Source organism: Ips typographus, linkage group LG11, assembly GCF_016097725.1.
Source record: "Ips typographus isolate SLU linkage group LG11, UJ_Ityp_2.0, whole genome shotgun sequence".
NCBI lineage: Eukaryota > Metazoa > Arthropoda > Insecta > Coleoptera > Curculionidae > Ips > Ips typographus.
Window position 1 is genome coordinate 7,920,989 of NC_138432.1, and position 22,741 is coordinate 7,943,729.

Here is a 22,741-nt window from a genome sequence, read left to right on the forward strand (position 1 = left end):
ACAAAAACTACTATTCGTCCATAAAAAAAAATGAATTCCTCATTATTCAACCGCAACAATGGTGCTTAATTATGTTAAAACGCATCCTGTACCATACTGCCGAGTATCCTACAGGGTGATTGCCTAGACGAGGGATTAGAAAAACAACCCTTTGTGTTACGCACGTTTCTACCCAAAGGGGTGTCAGGGTGTAATGCATCTGTGAACATTTGATGGCCTTTTTTGTTATTTTGTTTAGGGAAGCACATGTGTTTTAAATGTTTCATATATGGAAAATAATCACTCAGAAGGTATGTTACAGTTTTACTGTTTTTTAAGTGCAATATTTCATTTAGACGTGTCTGTCAAAAAGAATATAGCAGGTGGTTTTAAATAATACTGTTTTCTGTTTACAACATTTTCAGAAAAACCTATTCACCAAATCGTCAAATTAAGTTTAGCACAGTTAACTGTTCGTTTAGGTTTGTAACTTAGTTTTTATATAAATTAATAAGTTTAAAAAACGTTTCAATTTCTTGGTATTGAATGTGTCCTTTTTAGCTGACAAATCTGTGATAATTGATTTAAATGTTTATAAAACTCCTATCCCAAATCGTTTTACTTAAACGCAATTATTACATCAATAATTAAAAAATACAAAAACACTAACAACTGTACAGGGTGGACGCGTATATTTAGACAGCTTGTGGCGACTTTGCAATTAAAGAAACACTGTTAAAAGTTGATAAATTTTTAGTGGAACACTCTGTATATTTTCTGATGTTGATCAATCTTTTTCTTCTGATTCCAAACATATATATTAAGTAATAATGGGCGTAAAGTAAAATTCGAGTAATAAGTTGAAATTATGGTTTGTAATTTGAGCACCCTATAACTCGGTTATTTTTGGGGTGGTTCAACCACTTAAAAAACCCGTTTTGAACTCCAAATATTTTCAATTAGTCAAGAAATTATTACTATTTTACTGTTGTAGTTATTTCTATGAAAAGCCATATTCAATGGTGTATTTAATGTGATGAAGCAAAATTGCAGGAAGTCTAGAGGTCAGCCATATGAGATATATCTCTGACGTACCGACAAAGCATGTGTGTGTGCAGAAAGAAGAATAAAAAACCTTAAATGATATATTTTCATCTCTCTTTCAGCATAGTAAGCTCGAACTGAAATTGAAACTTTAAAGGGGTCAGTTTCAATGCAAGTGCGGACACAATGGAGGTGATTGAAATTAGGGCTATTGTCGAATTGAAGGGAGTTTCGGGTAATCAATTCCGGAAGAAATTATTGATAACATGTGTTTATTATTTATTGTCTGAACTACTTTAAGAAAAATCAAGTCTAGACTCGAACCAAAATAAATAAGTATTAAGAACCCCCTCAGTACATTATAATATACACGCAGGGGCCTTCTTCACAGATCGAGGGTTTTTGATGATGGTATAATCGGCACGGTTGTCACCTCCTCCGCTCTGCCACCGTGTTGAGTAAGGTACCGGGTACCTGGTGGTCTGTAAAAAGACGAAAAACTTGGCAACCTTGCTAATAATTTGAAATCCGACACGTACCAGACGAGGACGCCCAAAGGCGCTCTATCCTCGTCACACTTATGTAACAGAACGGCCGAACGGAAACGCCTGAAACCACGACATTGTTGGTACCTGTTTCCCACGAATAATGGTACTACTCTGAACGAGTTCGAGAAATATAAGTAGTAAAGTGGTACTACATTGAAATTGTGCTGATATAAATAAAGATTATGATTGTTTAACATTAGTGGTATATGAATGGGCTTGTTTAATTTGGATGAAATGTTACTGTGCTCTGGCTTGTTTTGGCCTTTGGCTAACAGCAGTTTATCGGGCCTTTCGAGTACTTTCCACCAGGTCAAAGACATAAAACTGGCCAATCTGAAATTAAGACTCAATTTTTAACCTTATCTAACATCGGTTTATTGTGCCATTCCGACTTTTTCGGTGGGTTATAATATCTCTAACTCAAAAGTCATTTGGTTCCAGGTCATTCTTATTTCGTGCCCTAATCGCGAATGACAATCTCATTTTTATTTTTCTCATTTTGTTGTTGGCGGTTTTGTCTGTCGGCCTGACGTTCAGATCGAAAGCTTCGATAAGGTTCTAGTGAACTATTTTTTTAGGTCGTTTTTAATCCAAATGTTGTGGTTCAGTACCATTATAAAGTTTATAACCAACTGTAAGTTGTGACTTTTCTTTCTATAACAAGTAAAATGCAACTTAATTAATTAAATCATTAAGTTCTCTCACGTTTCCTAATTTATGCTCCTTTATTAGTTAAGGAATAAAAGGTAACTGTGTTAGCAATCCAGCATCACATTTCAAACTAGTCCAATCAAGTTTAACTACTTTTAGAACTAGGAAGCAGCGATCGTTAAAAACATTTATGATTTCACAAATTTGCTCATCAGACTACTGAACATTTTACGATCAGACTGATGACCATCACATTTGCTACAATTATCATAACTGAGCTAGATGGTTATCAGATGGAGCCAGATAACTTGAACTTTATTGTACGGCCACGTTTCAAGAGGCGAAATATTTACTGGTATCACGACAAAGCGGTTGGAAGTGGACAGGAACAAATAAAGGGTGTTCACGAATTCACGACTCATATATATTTTTCGAACTAAATTTAACTGTGCACAACGATGTAAAATATAACCGTGAGTATAATTGCGAACAGAAAGACTTGTACGCCAAGTGCACTTGAATCAGTATGTGTGTATTTATACTATATATGTGTGTGTGAAATATGTGAATGAAAAGTTCCATTCATAGCGGTAATTCAAGGATATTGACTAATAAAATGGATGTCGCCATATTTTGCTATGTTAAAAATGCGCATAATACAAGGTGCAGTTTTCTGCAAAATCCTAAACGGACAGTATTTGTGGTTCATTCCGATCCATTAATAAAACCGTTAACCATAAAAAGCGTGTGGTTTCATTGATAAAATATAACAAACACACATGTAAGTGTTAATTATGATTTTATAGACAAGTTGTGTAACGCAAACTGAACATGTAAAGATCATCGTTTGAGCAACCACTCCAATTGATTTTGATTAAGGACAAACTTATAAAAAGCCCCAACATATGGCTTCATGGAGGTCAATTGATGTCAGTCGTTTAAATTTTGCTTGTAAAACGACTATTATTTTAAATTGGCAGGAATCTTCATCAAGACTAAAAACTGGTTTCGGTTATGAATTTCCAGTAGAAGAAAGCAATAAGACAATATATAATAAAATATCCTTATGGTGATGTATTAAGGCGCAGGCCGATGGTTCGATCGTCGGCTAATTATCATATTTTCGAAACATTTTTTAATATCTTCTGCCTGCAGTAAATTACGGGTTGTCAAAGCAACAACCTCGGCGAGCGCAATAGAAAATTAATGCAAATTTGACCATCGATACAAAACGAGTTCCGAAAATTTGTATAATGACAGGGCCATTGTTATGCTAAACGCATCATTCATCTAGAACCCAAATATTAACGTCTACTCGAGTAGCCACTTTCCACATTGTTTGCTACAAAACTCCACTTGACCATCAATTTTTTCCATACCACAATCATCTTTTGATCCGACTAAGATGACTCGGTATTTTTGTTATTTGTTCGTCTTTAATCGACTTTTTCTCTAAGTCCTTTACACTTTGATCAAATCCGTGAACCGAAGGTTCTAAGTAGATTATAATTACAATCTTTGAAGATTTTTGGTTCCATTAAGAGCTCAGACTGTCTTGTGGCTTAAGTGCAAAGGTGAAGCATATAATTTTTCACTTGGATATCTTGTCTAGTGAATCTATTAAAATGTTTTTATAAGTTTACACTTTTAAACTTTAAAAAATGTCTATTTTGTTTATATTTGTTTAAATGAGAAATTAGATATTTAAACAGAAAAGTAAAGGTAAACTAAATATTTTATTGGATTTAAAGATTTAATGAGGATCCCAAAATGTGCTTAAAACAGTCAATTTTGTTTCTCTGTTTTGGTCAGTTCAAACTCTGACACCACTTTTCTCCCTGACTGTACCAAATTTTGTAGTATTTCTGAGGTTATTGGATAGTAAATTTAATGAGGATTCCAAAAATGTGCTTAAAAGAGTTATTTTCTCAGTCCAAGTCGGTTTTGCAGGCAATTTTGTCCTTTGACTGTGCTTTCAAACGCTGTTTCGGGCAGTTTAAACTTTGGCACCGCTTTTCTCCATGACTGTACCAAATTTTGTAGTGTTTTTCAGGTTATTGGATAGGAAATTTAATGAGGATTCCAAAAATGTGCTTAAAAGAGTTATTTTCTCACTCCAAGTGTGTTTTGTAGTCAATTTTGTCCTTGACTGTGCTTTCAAACTCTGTTTCGGGCAGCTTAAACTTTGGCACTGCTTTTCTCCCTGACTGTACCATATTTTTTAGTGTTTTTTCAGGTTATTGGATAGGAAATTTAATGAAGATTCCAAAAATGTGCTAAAAACTGTAATTTTCTCACTACAAGTGAGTTTTACAGACGATTTTGTCCCTGACTGTCCTTTCAAACTGTGTTTTTGGCAGTTCAATCGCTTTTCTCCCTGACTGTACGAAATTTTGTAGTATTTCTGAGGTTGTTGGATAGGAAATTTAATGAGGATCCCAAAAATGTGCTTAAAAGAATTATTTTCTCACTCCAAGTGTGTTTTGTAGGCAATTTTGTCCTTTACTTTCAAACTCTGTTTCTGGTAGTTTAAACTTTGGCACTGCTTTTCTCCGTGACTGTACCAAATTTTGTAGTGTTTTGTCAGGTTATTGGATAGGAAATTTAATGAGGATTCCAAAAATGTGCTTAAAAGAGTTATTTTCTCACTCCAAGTGTGTTTTGTAGTCAATTTTGTCCTTGACTGTGCTTTCAAACTGTTTCGGGAGTTTAAACTTTTGCACTGCTTTTCTCCCTGACTGTACCATATTTTGTAGTGTTTTTTCAGGTTATTGGATAGGAAATTTAATGAAGATTCCAAAAATGTGCTAAAAACTGTAATTTTCTCACTACAAGTGAGTTTTACAGACGATTTTGTCCCTGACTGTCCTTTCAAACTGTGTTTTTGGCAGTTCAACCGCTTTTCTCCCTGACTGTACCAAATTTTGTAGTATTTCTGAGGTTGTTGGATAGGAAATTTAATGAGGATCCCAAAAATGTGCTTAAAAGAATTATTTTCTCACTCCAAGTGTGTTTTGTAGGCAATTTTGTCCTTGACTGTACTTTCAAACTCTGTTTCGGGCAGTTTAAACTTTGGCACTGCTTTTCTCCATGACTGTACCAAATTTTGTAGTGTTTTTCAGGTTATTGGATAGGAAATTTAATGAAGATTCCAAAAATGTGCTAAAAACTGTAATTTTCTCACTACAAGTGAGTTTTACAGACGATTTTGTCCCTGACTGTCCTTTCAAACTGTGTTTTTGGCAGTTCAACCGCTTTTCTCCCTGACTGTACCAAATTTTTGTAGTATTTTTTCAGGTTATTGGATAGGAAATTTAATAAGGATCTCAAAATGTGCCTATAACCGTCGTTTTTTCACTCTAACTAAATTTGACAAGCAATTTTGTCTCTGTCTGTCAAACTATATTCAAAAGTTGCATAAATCAGGGTGTAGAAAAGTTTTCTTGCAGTATTTGATACAAAACGTGTTTCTGACTTTCATGTTGACAGTGGTCACGTGACTGCCTAGCTAAATAATCCTCCAAAAACCACGTGATGTCTGTTACTAATGTAAAAATTTGCCTAGAATTTGCAAGAATTACAGTTTAACACACAGTTTTCGAAACAAGATGTGTTTTTCAGAAATTTATGACATTTATTTTGACAATTGTCAGTTTGTAAATGTAAATTGCTTAAATAATAATATCTTTAGATTCGCGTCATTATTTTCATCTCAAAAACATATTAATTGTCACAATATACAATTTTTTTAGAAAAGGCTATACTTGAAAAGTTTTAGTTTATTTTATTTTTGATAAACCAAAATCTCTGAAACAATAAATAACCAATCACATTACAAAAAAATGTCGAATTTTTTTCTAATAGTTTTTTAGTGATTTTCCTATTTAGTTTGGGCGTGGTCTTCCACGTTTTTTTCTTCCATGGAAATTCTGATTTAAGATCTTTTGCTTTCCAGAAATTAGTGTCCAAAATATTATCATTCAGACTAAAATTATACTGTACTTCATCACAGACAAACATCTCTCGATGTTGCATGGTTAATATCAAAGTCACATATCCCATATAAACCAAAGAGAAGCAAAAAGTGTCACTCTCCCACTTAAAAACAGCTTTCGAGCTTCATCTACATACACACATGTTAAGCATATGTAAACCATTCGTATATTATTGTATGATGTTATTCAAAAAAGGATTATATATTTTTCCTAGTATGGCGATATTAACCGGCGCATATTTAACTTTTCCAACATGTGTCCGATGTGTTTCTGGAACAATTTTTTTTGCTCCACTTCTCCGTCTTTAGAGCATAGTAATATGGACAGGAAACTGTTTCGGTGACACCTAATCCCGTATAAATAATGTTTTCTGTGTCATTGACTTTTTTTCGTTTAGTAAATGTCGGGCCCTTCTTTTGTTTACTTTGTTTGATGTTGAGAAGGTAATATACAATAGACAGGTCTGTAAAGTAGCCTAAAGCTACTGGAAGTCTTATCAGCGTTTCAACAGCTTAACTTTACTCTTTCGGTGGTTTTGTTGTTGGTTATCACACTTTACAAGGATTTACCGTTACCCCCTAGTTTTTAAACTGCTCAAAGAAGTTTTTAAACTCCATTTCAATTCCCTTTTGAAAAATTTAAAAGTTCTATATAGGAGATGCACGAAGTGTTTAGTGAAATTGCGAACCCTTTTCGCTGAATCTAAATTATACCTGCGCCCATGAGAGACCCATCAGGTAAAAACCATCTTGATCAAAAGTTGTTTTGTCCAGGTTATTGTACTCAAAACCGTACAATTATGTTCGGTTTCAGATAGGTCTTTGATATTTATTTGTAACACACTTTAGTTAGTTAAAGTCTTTTTGATAACAAACTGTAAATTCTAAATTAATTTTCAGTACATCTTTGGTTTCAGGTAATACCAACACACTCCCCAACTCGTTTGTAGCAGCGAAAGAGAGTGTGGGCCGAAAGGTTTATCTATTATCTGGTCTGCAAGCGGGCAATGGGCACGCCCAAAGGCTCTGGGTTCCTCTTTTTTTTGTTTCCAAAGCCCACACGTTGCTCGGTCTCCGAGCTTTTGCACAGAAAGAAGGGCTTGTTTCTCGCTAAAAGCTCACGAGTCTGATGATTAAGCGATTATTGTTTTCCTGCACAACAATCAATCTTTGAACACCTTCCGATGACTGATTACGTCCCATTTTGATTTTGGATATCACGATAACAAAGCAATTTAATAATTTGTTGCAGTTTTCTTTATGAATACATGATGGATGACAATGGTAAATTGTCAAGAAGACATATTCCAGCCAGTTCATAAAACATGCATGTAAAAACAATTATTTAGAGAATTAAACTGAACTGATGACTTTTTAATTTTTTTCATGAAAAATTATATAAAACAACATTGTAAATAATATTATTAATAATCACGTGATGTAATGTCGCATCTGCACGAAACCAATTAACAAAATCTCTCTCTCAACAGGGTACCTTTTATTAACAAAAAATTATGAAAACCACCATTAATTACTGTCCCATTTTATTTGAAGTAGAGAGATAAAAATCCGAATATTTGATTTTGTTAATTTACGTAAGGGGATCCCTGCTGACCAAACTTACCGATGTAAAACATCAGACCAGTTTAATTCGTACATTGTTATTAATTGTTATGTGCTTCTTCGCTTTAATAATTATTAATGGTTCTAGCTTTAAGAGAACCAGCTTTGTTGTGGTACAGTCGAAACAATATGAGTGCTGTTGACCTCTTAACAACCACAAATTTTCGATGCGTCATGCAAATTTTACAATTCTTTCGATTTTATCTGGGCCTTATTTAATCATCGATGATTACCCATCTTCCGGACTGACAGATTGAAATTTCTGTGTTGTTCCACCGCCATTTACGTAATGAATTATTGTTTTACTTGGACCTGACCCAAGGGAATTTCTTCGCTATCTGAGTAAATTCTATCCGAAAGTATTCGAGAGTTAATTGTGTGTGTTCGATCAACGTCCGCACTATCAGAAAAGTTATTTAGTTTGTGGCTAAGTGAATTTGGATTCAACAGCAGTCATGTGATTCGGAAAATGTCTACCTAGAAAATTATGTAAATTACATTTAAACAGTTCGAAAAGATGAAATTGTAAAAGCACGTCACGTGATCGTGGTAATTTAAATTTGCATCTAGCAACACTGTAAATTTAAGTGGAAACGTCAACAACAGTCACGTGACCCGTAAAATGACATTCTTAAAACCTTGAAAAGTGTGTAAATTACATTTAAACAGTTGGAAAAGCTGAAATTGTAAAAGCACGTCACGTGATCGTGACAATGTAAATTTGCAGCTGACAGAACTGTAAAATTAAATTGAAATTTGTCAAGAACAGTCATGTGATCCGGAAAATGTTAACGTTTACCTAGAAAATTATTACAATTAAACAATTCGAAAAGCTGAAATGGTAAAATCACGTCACGTGATCATGATAATTTAAATTTGCATCTAGCAACACTGTAAATGTAACTTGAAACGTCAAAAACCGTCACGTGACCCGTAAAATGACGTCCTTAACTTTGAATAGTGTGCAAGTTACATTAAAACAGTTGGAAAGGTTGAAATTGTAAAAGCACGTCACGTGATCATGATAATTTAAATTTGCATCTAGCAACATTGTAAATTTAACTTGAAACGTCAAAAACCGTCACGTGACCCGTAAAATGACGTCCTTAACCTTGAAAAGTGTGCAAGTTACATTAAAACAGTTGGAAAGGTTGAAATTGTAAAAGCACGTCACGTGATCGTGACAATGTAAATTTGCAACTGACAGAACTGTAAAATTAAGTTGAAACTTATCAACAACAGTCACGTGACCCGGAAAATGTTAGAAAAGTCTGTAAATTACATTTGCACCGTCATACTTTAAGTTAAGTGTAGTTCAGACTGTGTAGAATACAGTTAAAAAAGTCACAGTCTGGACAACACTTAACCTAAGCTGGACTTAAAGTTCAATGGCGGTTCAACAGATGGAAAAGCTAAAATTGTAAAAGCACGTCACGTGATCGTGACAATGTAAATTTGCAGCTGACAGAACTGTAAAATTAAATTGAAATTTGTCAAGAACAGTCATGTGATCCTGAAAATGTTAACGTTTACCTAGAAAATTATTACAATTAAACAATTTGCATCTAACTTTAGTTTTGTCAAAACTTTTCATTAATCAAAAGGAATAGCAGGGGGAGTGCGATTTGCTTTTTTATTTTTGACAATTTTCCTTATAAATTTTAGTAAAACTTTTCACATTATCTACACCTGTTATCTCCAACTTAGCAGTATAAAAATAATTTTTTCACGAACTCATGTTACCCAAACAATACTTTGATGAGAGAATGGCAAGTGCGTACGTAAAACCAACTCATATGGGACGTAGGGCGTGTAACATTGTTTCGTTTGTATGTCAGATAGTTTAAGTTGATTTAGGCCCTTTTGTATCCCGGTTTTTTATGAGGTTCGGGTTGGGTGAATTATAATAGGATTTATTCTATGCATTGTATAGAGTGGTCTCGATAAAACGCACATGTTCTGATGATTATGGAGTTTGTTGGAGTTTTTTTCCGTCAGGGAACTGCGACATGTGGTTTTCGTCCCCCTTCTAATTGTCGTCTGTGTAATTATTCCAGAATCACACTCAAGTGTTATTAATTAAAAAAAAAAACTAGAAAATTCAACTTAAATATTAAGATGTTGTTGGAAACGAGCCTGAAACCAGTCTAGGCTCTAAGTGAAAATGTAAACAAAATTTCTCCAAGAGACAGGTAGATTTTATGAGGCTCTTAAGAACCCACAAGACTGAAGCGCTTACCTAAAAGTAAAATATTTAACAGGGGAGTGCTAAGAGACGACTTCCTTTACGAAACGTGGCTTATTGGTTCACGCAATGTTTGTCTTACAACTTCCAGGACTGGTTCTGCCCTATTCTCGTCTTATTGCGGTAAAACAACCTGATCCGCGTTTTTCTTTTATTTTTATATAAGTTAACTGTATGGGAACCATAAAACATCGTGAAACCGTCCCAGATTACACGCCGGTATTATTCACTACCTAGAATTGTGTCCACTTAATGTATATCCCATGTGGCCTAACAGTGATTCTACCTGTTTTATCGAAGGGTCAACCAAATTTGATTACTTACTTGCAAAAGCTTTCTCCCTTCGAAGATGGCGACGATATGCAGGTTCCTTCATGTTTGCAAGGGCTCGGAGAGCAAGAGACGAAGCCTGAAAGTGGAAAGATTAGAAACGTTAGTGACTTGTCGTCCTGTCAAGCAAAAAAGATAAAACAAACGACACCAAAAGTGACCGTAGACCGTGTTTCTTTTGAAAGATTTGTAAACCGAGCACGTACAGTCGTGGTCTTTGTTTTAGCTGTACTGGCCAAGAGACTAAACCCACCGTGAATTGCGTTATTTGGTGTTGGTACATTCCAAGTCCATGAAAGTGAATATTTTTTGTTCGGTAGCCACTTTTCTCGTAAAGACGGTTCACATTGTGGTGCTCGAAAAAACAATTTCAACCAAAGGCAAATACGACACGCATATTTTCTTGCCCTAGACATAATTATTATCATCGAACAGAAGGCAATACAAAAAGCGATATAAAACGGATTCTCCTGTAAATACTTTAATGGGTTCTCGTTAACCCATTGAATCTAGATGTTTTAACAGTCAGCAACTACCAATGACATTCCGATCAATCCAATCGACGACGAATCAACTTTATAAAAGCATTCTTGGTCCGATATTATAGTGACGCGAATGTTAACAGAATGTAAACTCTTTTGGTATTGTTTATGTTTATTTTATCAAACAATTAATAATGTGTTTCCAATTTAAATTCTAGATTTACTCACCAATATTCTGTGCAAATATGTTTGTGGCATTGTAGAGAGTGTGGCATTGTTGCGTTTTTTGTCAATGAACTGAATGGATTTGCACTTTAGACCTTGATGGTTCACGGATAATAAGCAGTTTCTAAAAATTGAATTACTCAAGCCTTTTACTTCTGAAATCCTCGTTACAATCTCAGACAGGAAAAGAAATAAGCAGTATCTAGCAACAAGAAGAACCAATTTTTTCTAAACGTACACTACACCATCTGGCATACAAAAACCACAAACATCCTTAAGTCGACTTTTTTTTTAAGTTAAATCCGGGAAACCCACAGGCTGGCTGAAATCCGTCCGCTAAAAAGTGAAGAAGCCACTAACCGTTCAACTAATTGCCATCATACATTTGAATTACGAATGAAGCTCGTATCTGTGTTGTTTACAGCTGTCCTCAATTAAAAGCTACATAAACTTGCTGGTCTAATTCGACTCACTTAGGATTCCTCCTCCGTTTCAATGAGCCCACTTAAAAGTTGATCTGGACACACGTCAAAAAAGTTATATGTGCGGCTCAATTGTTTCCCGGATGAAGCCATTTAGCATTACTCGTGGCATGTATTTGTTGTAGTTTATTGAGGTAATGTAATTAGGAAGCTTTTACTTGGTTTGGTAGGGTGGGGCGATTGTTTTCCTGAATACCCTATACGCATCTGATTTGATTAATGTTTGCCTTAAATAGGCTCGACGAAGGTTAGGCTCCTAAACGGTTTTATGGCCAATATTACCTTATTTGTGGTATTTCCATTTTGCACGTTGATATCAATCTTCCTTTTTGATGCAACATCTGCACTGCTCAAGGTAAACATTCTGCGTCTTGGAAACAAGGATTTTCCATTTAAACTGGCAACCCTGTGAATCTAGTCAGTGGTGTGCCACCACCTGCTCTAACCGTTAAGGCACGTTAAAAGTGTGCGACTAAAAGAGGGGCGAAGGGCCTACGAGTGACGTCACACGACAGCTGCACACGTTATTCCAAAGAGATCGGTGTCCTATACCAGTCGGTGGGTGAAACCATGTTGCCACGTTGCAATTTTTTTATTCGAAAAACACACTAAGCATTATGAAATTCCGTTAAAAGTGCATGAGTCAAAAATTGTAACGGACTGGAACATCTGGGATGTCAGGGCCAAATCCTGTATAAACATTATGAAACTGATAACATGTATCTTCAAAGAGCTCGTTGTTGCAGCAATCAAACACTTGTTGCCATATTATATTGAACCAATGATTTTAGACTCAAAAGCAAACAAAACTCGTACAAGTCATAACAAGTTTAATCACCAGATCGAATCACTTTTGATAAGACCGGAAGGCAACGATTAAAACAAAAAAAAAAGGGCAATTTTCTCGATTCAAAAATTCTGATCATCCTCTACCAGTAAATCAAGTTTTCGATTAAAATCTTTCGTTTACATGATGAACATCACCATGGCTCCCCATAAGTCTATGATACAGGCAGTCCTTTTAAATACAAGAGAAAAAGGCAGGCACACATCCTGTGCGTGTATGTTTACCATGCCTGAGTTAAAGTGGTTGCTGGTATCGAAAGCAATGTTGCCAGTTTTGGTTCATCAGGGTAGTTTTCATATAGGTCAAAGCACTATGATTCTTCTTTGGAGGTTTTTTATTTCACTAAAACAGTAGAATAAGCTTGATGGTTTGGTAGACTTGCTAGATCACTCCACAGATTCATCTTAGTCTAGGATATCCTAACTTCTCTTCTTCTGGCTATAAAGTTCATGAAAACATTACTTCGTTTCATCTGTGACCAGTTCATACTGAACGTAAACTTGATCAGCCTGAGGCCAGAATAACAATGACCGACACTGACAAATTTAAATCTAATTTTTGTGTTGCCGAGTTTGTTAACGATATCCTCTCTATTGGTATGCAAATATGATGAGAATTTATGGCTTCGCCTTATTCTCGCGGCTCTGTAACTGCTTTTCTTTAAGGAAAAATTTTCCCCAAGAAACCACTAATAAATCACCATTATATTGTTGTTGGCATCAACGTTAAGGAACGTTGACCTCCTCTGCATGTGTACTTTATAAATATTCAGATAAGTGCGCCCACTCTATTCGGTCACAAATGCATAGCACAGGTAAATTGGTGATCAAGGATTTGTTGATCAAAAAAAACCGAACCAAATCGGAAAATTGAAAGCAGATCAACCGGTAAACCGGCACTTCCTTGGGTACTTCCTAGTAAAAAATAGCACCTGATACCGTGAACTTCAAATTACAATGTCAGTCCATACGTGTTTGTTACGAAAATACTAGCAATTTGGAGTTTTCATCAGTGAAGAATCCAAAGCTTTCTGATGCTTTTAATCCTCATGTCGCTGCACTATGTTGGCTCATTATAATTATTTATTTACTTGTTCGTTTTATCGACGGGTTCTTCTCGAGGTGTTGCCGAGGAATTAAAGATTAAGGAGATCTGTAGCTTGATAGCGCCAGTATAACGGGGCCGCACCAACTCTTTTGGTACAGGCTATAATGTGATTATCATTCTCTGAATAATTAACCATCTCTGCTGGTTAAGACTTTGACATGATAACGTTAAGTATGTAGCTGCAATTAGGTCAGAAAATCTAATTTTCAATTGTATTTTAATAAACACCAGAATTGCATAACAGGGAAAAAACCTTTTTGTGTCAAACCTCTGATCTGAAAAAGATCTTTGTTGACTTTGTCTCTCTAATTAGTGCAAATAACGTAAAAACTTGTCGAATTTGTTATACTTTTTTAGTGTGAAATCTACACTCTCTCTTTTATTTGCAAGTGTACAAAAAACTTGTTACTTTGTTGCTGTACGTAATACCAGAAATACATTTCTGGTTTGGTTGATTGCTTCTCAAATACTGAAATCCCACATTTAGTAAAGATTGCTAAAACAATGATGATAGAATGAATCACAAGTTTTAGTCAGTTTTTTTGTTTGTGTGATGTTATTTCCATGCCCTAAAAACCAGTTCCAGTTCTCGGTAAATAGCAGGTAAGCCAATACTTCATAGTTCTAGAGTCTAAGATAAGTCAATTTTGATAGTTTTTTCATTGTTCTGAGAGACAGTTATGTACGACAATAGCGTATATCTCAGCACAGTGGGTAGTTTGTGAGTGATCAAAAAAAGCAGCTTTTATTTAACAAACACAAACTACGACAATCCTGTGATTTGCGCAAAAAGTGTACATGTAAACTTTTCACTGCTTCCCTACATTAAAAGGTAATAATCTTCCAACACATGTAAGTTAAATTTGAAACGTTTATGAGAAACCACTAGGAACCTTCAATCATAGACCACTTTAGCACATCTTCAACCTTAAAAAGGTTCTAACAATCATTCCGACTGTCCAATAAACAAGGTTTCCAATAGATCAGGCAAGTGTTTGCACATTTGAAGAATGGAAGAGCCTCGTAATAACTGTACGTCCGGCACTCATTAAAAGTACAAATACTAAATGACAAGGAACCCCATTCAGCCCATTTAAATGAATCCTCATCAATTAAAATATTGAACTGGCTGGGATATTGCTGTCGATATCAACAATTGAGAATTGCATTCTCAAGCTTTCTCTTGGTAGAACACGCCTTCGCCACGACCATCGGTACCACCTGTCAAGCTCTAGCATCGACCATAATAAAGTTAATCCTTCTTGTCAATGCAATAATAATTATTATGGTTGCCGGAGATTTTGCAGTTGAGAATTATTTTTAAAGCGCGAATTGTTTCACACACTACGAAGCGGAAACTGATCCGAGTTACACTTGGTGGAGCGCATCATCATTTCACTACGTAATCAATTAACATTGTTATATAACAGAAGCTGTGTAGGTAGTCGGAGTGGTCTGATCTAATTCGTATAAGCCCGGACACGGGCACCCTTATTTTTAGGGTGGTAGAGACCCAGAAAGGTATCGTCTGCTCTTGGGCTGATCTCACAGTGTTGCCACATGTCTGTTGGTTTGTTTTGGTAATTATCGGTAGTAGCAGTGTGTCCCAAATTAATTTTGATGGCTCTAATTTAAATATTTACCCCGAAACGCTTATCGAATTTTAGAATAATTGAATAATTTAAATGTAATTATTGGTGATTCAGTTGATAGTGGACATATTACTTTTTGATAAACCTTTAATGATTTTCGATAAGAAGAAATTATAGTTTGGTGCTCTATGATTAAAACCCTAATTTGGATTTTATAGTTTGAGTAGTTTTCTTAATGGGATAGAAAAAATCTTTATTTCTTGAATGATGTTTTGAAAAAAAGAAGGAAATTTAGGTAGATTTTGAAACAGCTGTAAAGCAGAGAATTAAGAGAAATAGGTTATGATAAAGTCATCATGAAACAAATGCAAAATATTTTTCATTTATTACAATATTTGTTTCTAAATATCTTAGAAATGTTACAGTTTTGGCTAAATCTAATAAATAACATAAATTTCTAACTAAAATGTTTGTCATCTAACAATTGTCATCCAGGCAGTTGTCTTATGTAACAACATTTGACTGAAAACTTCAATACTATTACATAATTAGCCAAAAAGTATTTTGTCCCCTAGTAACAAGTATTAGAATGTTAAACATTTTACTATTTTGATATAATTAAACGTTGTTTATTGAAAGTTTTATCATTATTTATTTCACTGTTTGTTTTTGTAATTTGCTCAAATCCTGCAAGCTTGATAATCCTTATCAATTCCGATTAAATATTGCATTTTAGCGAATTCTTAGGACTGTATGATTGCTGAAAACTTGACATAATAATCGTTTTTTTTCAAAAAACTTCCACATCTGGTAAGCTTTAAAAATTAACAGTCTCTGCGCCACCAACAGCATTTCCTGTTAATTAACATGAGGGCAGACCCTGAAAGTTCAAAAACCAAACACCTGTTTCCTTAACTGAATCCCAATTTTATTGCAGAACCGTCTGGACCCTGAGATTTGGTTTTACCACTTGTTTTATTGATGGTAATAACCCAGACAGATTCTTGGACTGGTGCCTAGTAAAAGGAAACTATTTCTAATTTTTTCAGGTTATTTCAAAGTAACTATCACAGAAAGTGTTATCCAGTGTTTGAAGGATGATTTAACAAAAAAAAAACTGTGAAAAACCTAAAAACTTGAAGCATTTTCCGTTACACATGTGCATCAGGGGTTGGGAGTTCGACGATCGCCTAGGGTAGAAACCTCGTTATAGGGACGCGTTTTATATAACGTTCAACGCTCACATGGCTGTTTTGTTTATATTTTTCCCAATACTTTATTATGAAATAACATCAATGTGCAGACAACTTTTATGTAAGTGAATAAACCATTAAAACACACACCTGTTGTGGACTGGACCAAAAATCCGAAAACCGTCAAGAAACCTATAATCCAAAGAAAATCATCCTTCTTCTTGACATTGTTAATCCACATTGTGTGAAAGTTTTCCCCGTCATGGGGCACTAAACCACACTGTATCCCCAGGAACCAGAAAAACAACACTTAATCCTGGACGTTATAAAAACCACGGAGCGATCGTGAAAAGAAAGTCGTGTTTGCACCAAAGTTTACGCATCGAACGGCGCGAAAATCCGACTGCAGTGCATCGTCACATCACTATTCGTGCCAAACGTAGTCAAAAATCGAATTTTTTAGTCAAAAAATCGCGTCAAAAGTCAAAAAAAGTCAATCAGAATGCAGCGCGCGCGTCTCAAAAGGTCAAACGTACGGTCCGTACGAAGTCGAAAGCACGATTGATAGAGAGAGAGGGGGAAAACAGTTGAAACAGTCAACCAAAATGGCCGCCGAGTGGTGGATATTCCTACGCGCAAGATCTTCACTTTTTGTCTATTTGCCCTTCAATTTTGTACTTAACCACTTTAAACCATTTATAAACTCAAAGCTCTTACAACAAGCGCCAATTTCTCATTGAATCAAACTACTGTAAATGCCTCTAAAAAGCTGAATAGAGCCGTGAGAAGCTTTCTTCGGATCTACTTTTCGGTGCCACATTTCGGAATTCTCCCTTCTTCAAGCGCGCAGTCCAAATTGGCCAATGACGCGAGATCTTCGTAGTGAACTGAAGAATCGCCTCTGGCCACTTCTGAGATGCGTTCAGTCAGCATGCGACAGTATCAATTATTTAGAACATTTGGACCAATTTTCAAAGAACCTTTAAATTTGTTTTTTTTTCAAATAAAACGCAATGAAGAATCTGGAAACGAAGAAACTTGCTTCAACTAGTGATGAAGTCGGGTGATATCCAATCTTTATAACCAAAAAAAACATTACAAATGCTAAACAATTTGTTTTTAAGAGCTAGAAGAAAACACTTTTAGGCTGATTTAATTGAGCACTTATAGTATAATAATAAATTGTATAATTGTCAATTTTTGATTTTTTAGACCATAACTTTGGATTTTAAATCCTAAAAGTTTTTCAATACTTTGAAAACTTTTATAAATAAAATGTTTTTGGTAGCAAACTTCAAATAGTGAGTTTAACAGTTTTTGACTTTTCAGATCAAAAATAGCTATTTATGTAACCAGTTACGAAAAGATCGACTTTGTGTAACGAATGAATGTTTGTAGGGCGAGCGTAGCGAGGTCCTACAATTTGAATGAGTTACACAATAAGACATTTTCGAAACGTGTTGCATACATAATTTTTTCTAATTTTGACCAAAAAGCGGTAAAAACCATCTTTTAAAGTGATTTAACACAAATACCTTGTATAAACAGTGACAACGACATATTATGATGGATGTCGTCCATATGTTTCTACGGAAATGCATAAAAACAGGGAGTGATGAAATGAACTTTTCATAACTAGTTACATAAAGTAAAACGTTTTGTCACTCTAATCAGTTTTGAAAAGTGTCACTTTATATGCTAAAATTAAAAAAAAATGATTTTTAATACTTTTAAGCTGAATTTTGACTTTCAATACTGTTACAGTTCTCATGACAGTTTTGAAGTACCTATTTAATAGTAGAAATGTTTATTATACTTGATTTGTAAATAACTGTTTCAGATGCCAGTCGTAATAAATTCATTCCAAATAATATACGAAACATGCAAGGCATCCATAACGACACGATCAAATTCCAAGTACCTTAAATCCGCAATTTTTACCGGAACCCTACGTACCTCCCATTGAGGGTCAGACAAAGAAGGTCAAAGGCCAGGCGCGACTCGAGCGGAAAAGAGAAAGAAACAAGAAGAAGTGAAGAGAACCGCGAGGTTTGTTTGAACGAAATTATGAATAGGTATGTAAAGTGCTATGCTTCTTGCGATTGTGTTGAATTTCGTTAATGAGTTGTAAGACCGGTTGTGCGTTTGTGGGATCGAAGAGCGTAATAGTACCGGCTACCGTTTTGAAGATTTTCTTCTCTTTTGCTTCGCTCCTGCTGCTTTGCAATCGATAACTGCATATTAAATAGCCATACACAATTTTGGATTGCCAGAATGAAAGTTTGATCAATACCAAGAGAAAATGAACGTCGAACAAGCCATTAAATTAAGCGTCTTAAACAAGAAAATAGTTGAAATTAAAAAGAAAATTCAACTCTCAGGTTTGAGCTTCAACTCTATTTTTTTGAGGTAGCACTACTAACAAATTTTTTAGAGGGACAGCGCAAGGCACTCTTTGAAGATTGCGAGGCTGAAAGGAAGGCTAACGCCGATGAGGTTTTACAGCTAAAAAAGGAGATATCCAACCTAGTTGTTATTCTCCACGAGAGTGTTAGTCCAATCGCCAGATACAGACTGCCTACCAGGTAATTTGACAAGTTTTTCCATTTTTGTTGGTAAAATATTGCTGAAACAGTCGTCTAGAGTATGTACTTGGCCCTTTATCCGACAAAATCACTTGTGAAGAGCTTAAGGAGATGTTGGACTTGCAAATCATAGATCAAAGCAAAAAGATGGATTTGCTTCGATACAAAATCAGCAAGGTACGTTTTTCCAGCTTGCATCCACTAATTTAACAATTAGAACAATTCCCAGAAACAGAAACGTATCTTAACTTTGGGAGCAGAATACCAAAAACTAGCCAGCAAACAGGAAACGAAAGAACTGGAAGAGAAAATCGATAAACCAGTCGGCAAGGTATTATCTGTCTACAATAATTCCGTTCAGATTAATCAAAATTAAAGTTAACAGTCGACTCAAGAATTGCAAAACAACATTCACGCTGTCGAAGTCCAAATTCGTGAAGCTATTCATATTCGAAACAAGTACTCGAATATTCGGAGATCTTTGAAAGATGACGCTGCCAAATTTGAAAGTCGAATCAAAGCTTTGGAGGAAGAGATTGCACAGCAAAATGCTGATATTTCAAAACTAAATAAGGTAGTTTGTTATAGCAGTTTATAGTCAAATTTAGTTTTCTGTATGTTCAAATATCAGGGCACTGTACGTCTATTTTAAGACAGCTTCTCTTGATTCTTCTTGACGTGTCAAAGAAGTAAACGTTTTGACTCATTTTTCAAATATGTGAAATTACCTTCTGCTTAAAATCTTTACGTTTATTATTCTTTAAGTTTCGTTCACCAGTTGCTGAAGAACTTTTCAAAGATAAGAACTGAATTATACCTAAATCCTAAAAATGAAGAATTCATTTAATACACCAAAACATACAGATTTTAGATGAAGCAACAAAACGTAGAGGAAAAGCTCGAGGAACTTTACTAAAAGAAGAAAAGTTAGCTTCAGATGCAAATTGTCAGAGAGAACAGGAAGCTAGTGAATGCCGAAAAATGCTAAATGAAAAGAAGGTTTTATTTCTAATGCAATTTCAATCAGAACAACTTCAGATATTTGTTTTACTAGGATGAACTGGAAATGCTGGAAAGAAGACTTTTCTTAACAGGAAAAGTATCTGCCAGACCTGAGCCTGAAGGTGCTGAAGCTGAACCTGAAGAAGACAACCACAAATCACTTACACCACCTCATCCAATAGAGAATAAGACTCAGGAGTTTGATTTGCTCAAACAAGCTACAGGTGATTACTGATTAAGTGCTGTTATGAGTGAATTACATCCATGTATAGGTGGAACCACGACACAAGAGGTGCTTGATCGTTTCCAAGCACAGAAAGACACTCAAACTCGCCTCAATGAGTTGAGGATTAAACTTGAGCAGGAAAAGCAGTCAATTGAGAAGAACATTGACTCTTTGAAGCTAAAGCTTGAAGGATACAGATACTCGGAAACTCGCGATGCAGAAAAGTATTCTTTTTTACACTTTTATATCATCAACCTAATGTGTAACTAAGCTAGAAAGTCAAGTGAAATGGACCGTCTTCAAGCCCAAATTGAAGAACAAAAACTCAGGTCCGAGGCTTACAAAAAAGAGAAAGTCTCTATGGAAAACGGCCTGCAAACTGTACTGCTTAATTTGCACAACTTAAGACTGTTGGTGAATCCTCTAGCCTTGCCGGAAAATGATCCAGGCCTAATGTTACCACTTATTTTAAACGAACTGAATACGTTGGTTGAACAACACGACAAGTGTAGATTTTTAGACCGTTCCAATGAGGAGGATACTGTAAGGGAGCACCAAAAACGTTATTATTATATTGTATAATGTGAGGTAAAGTTTCAGGGAGAAGTACATGTGACGGACGAAGGTTTACCCACTCCTTACAGTGGACTAGTCAAGATGAGGCCTCTGCAACCACCATCAGCTAGTTCACCAGGTCCTGCAGCTATGGCCGGTAAATACATTTCTACTCCTCTTATACTGGTGGGTAAATTGGAAGGATATTTAGGTTCGGACGAAGAAGAGGAAGTTCCATCAAGGAGCTACTTGAAAAGGCAAGCTCAACTTGTTATAGATGCCAAGTCAAGAAGGAGGAATTTGAGGATGCATTTACCTAAAAGAAACTAGACAAGTAGTTTCTTCCAAGTAATACTTTTTTGTGTTATACCTTGTTGATTTTAATTAAAAGGAGTTTGATTTAAGACTGTAAGGCTGGTTGGATTTAATATAATATGGATACCAAAAATGTTGTTTAACCAAAAGCCACCAAATGTCCACAAGATTGATGTTTCTACAGACAGGTATATGAAAAAGATATATTTATTCCGCCATGATTAAGACAAATACCACCAAAGTGTGTTTTTCAATAAATTACAATGACTATAATACTTAAGGAGAAGGAACAAAACCTCAAAAATAGAATATTTGCTGAAAATGAAAGTTTATTACATCAAACCATTGTATTTATCAAACTTATTGAACGACTCTAAAGCATCCACCTTACAGTCCTCATTTATCACCAAACCAATGTGGATTAATCTCTTTTTAAAAAAATGATTCTTGGCTTTTAGAAACATTTTGGAGGTACCAGTAACCTTTAAATACTCCTGACAACGTTATAAAAAATTCCAGAAGCCTTTAGGAGTTTTCTAAACTTTCCCAGAAGGTTTTAAAATTATTAGAGGCTTTTAGAGAAATTTTGGAAGTACCAGAAACCTTTAAACACTCTTGACAACCTTGTGAAAATTGTCAAACGCTTTTATAAGTGTTTTAAACTTTTCCCAGAAGGTTTTAAAGTTATCAGAGGCTTTTAGATACATTTTGGAGGTACCAGAAACCTTTAAACACTCCTGACAACGTTATAATTTCAAAAGCCTTTAGTTAGGTTAGTTTTTTAAGGTTTTAAAACTCTAAGAAGATTTTAGAAACTATTTGGAGGTACCAGTAACCTTTAAATAGTCCTGACAACGTTATAAAAAATTCCAGAAGCCTTTATGAGTGTCCTAAACTTTTCCAGAAGGTTTTAAAATTATTAGAGGCTTTTAGAAACATTTTGGAAGTACCAGAAATCTTTAAACACTCTTGACAACCTTATGAAAATTGTCAGACGCTTTTATAAATGTTTTAAACTTTTCCCAGAAGGTTTTAAAGTTATCAGAGGCTTTTAGATACATTTTGGAGGTACCAGAAACCTTTAAACACTCCTGACAACGTTATAATTTCAAAAGCCTTTAGTTAGGTTAGTTTTTTAAGGTTTTAAAACTCTAAGAAGATTTTAGAAACTATTTGGAGGTACCAGTAACCTTTAAATACTCCTGACAACGTTATAAAAAATTCCAGAAGCCTTTATGAGTGTCCTAAACTTTCCCAGAAGGTTTTAAAATTATTAGAGGCTTTTAGAGACATTTTGGAAGTACCAGAAACCTTTAAACACTCTTGACAACCTTGTGAAAATTGTCAAACGCTTTTATAAGTGTTTTAAACTTTTCCCAGAAGGTTTTAAAGTTATCAGAGGCTTTTAGGTACATTTTGGAGGTACCAGAAATCTTTAAACACTCCTGACAACGTTATAATTTCAAAAGCCTTTAGTTAGGTTAGTTTTTTAAGGTTTTAAAACTCTAAGAAGATTTTAGAAACTATTTGGAGGTACCAGTAACCTTTAAATACTCCTGACAACGTTATAAAAAATTCCAGAAGCCTTTATGAGTGTCCTAAACTTTCCCAGAAGGTTTTAAAATTATTAGAGGCTTTTAGAGACATTTTGGAAGTACCAGAAACCTTTAAACACTCTTGACAACCTTGTGAAAATTGTCAAACGCTTTTATAAGT

The 22,741-nt window shown here is 35.0% G+C and overlaps 2 protein-coding genes and 1 long non-coding RNA gene across 13 annotated transcripts in view; 1 reads left to right on the top strand and 2 right to left on the bottom strand.

Annotated features, from left to right (window-relative positions):
* Window positions 1-16,890, bottom strand: part of LOC145735604 (uncharacterized) — a 52,224-nt gene extending 35,334 nt beyond the window's left edge. Inside the window, 2 exon segments of the mRNA XM_081989584.1 lie at window positions 10,409-10,493; window positions 16,493-16,890. Of these exon segments, the coding sequence (XP_081845710.1) occupies window positions 10,409-10,493; window positions 16,493-16,583 (176 nt within the window). The 5' untranslated portion in view covers window positions 16,584-16,890.
* CCDC151 (Coiled-coil domain containing protein 151) overlaps window positions 1-21,158 on the top strand; it is a 36,609-nt gene extending 15,451 nt beyond the window's left edge. For 3 of the 11 annotated variants that reach the window (XM_081989593.1, XM_081989596.1, XM_081989599.1), the window contains 11 exons: window positions 18,183-18,723; window positions 18,777-18,927; window positions 18,978-19,104; window positions 19,157-19,258; window positions 19,313-19,501; window positions 19,792-19,926; window positions 19,982-20,153; window positions 20,202-20,379; window positions 20,431-20,698; window positions 20,750-20,867; window positions 20,922-21,158. In XM_081989593.1, the coding sequence (XP_081845719.1) occupies window positions 18,645-18,723; window positions 18,777-18,927; window positions 18,978-19,104; window positions 19,157-19,258; window positions 19,313-19,501; window positions 19,792-19,926; window positions 19,982-20,153; window positions 20,202-20,379; window positions 20,431-20,698; window positions 20,750-20,867; window positions 20,922-21,040 (1,638 nt within the window). In that variant the 5' untranslated portion in view covers window positions 18,183-18,644 and the 3' untranslated portion in view covers window positions 21,041-21,158. The remainder of the gene's footprint in view (window positions 1-18,182; window positions 18,724-18,776; window positions 18,928-18,977; window positions 19,105-19,156; window positions 19,259-19,312; window positions 19,502-19,791; window positions 19,927-19,981; window positions 20,154-20,201; window positions 20,380-20,430; window positions 20,699-20,749; window positions 20,868-20,921) is intronic. The other 8 variants (XM_081989592.1, XM_081989594.1, XM_081989595.1 and 5 more) reach the window with 8 other exon arrangements.
* LOC145735611 (uncharacterized) lies at window positions 1,279-2,050 on the bottom strand. Its single transcript, XR_014179709.1, has 2 exons — window positions 1,563-2,050; window positions 1,279-1,505 (listed from the first exon to the last, which is right to left on the bottom strand). It is a non-coding gene; the product is annotated as an uncharacterized LOC145735611 (long non-coding RNA).
* Window positions 21,159-22,741: the final 1,583 nt, after the last annotated feature.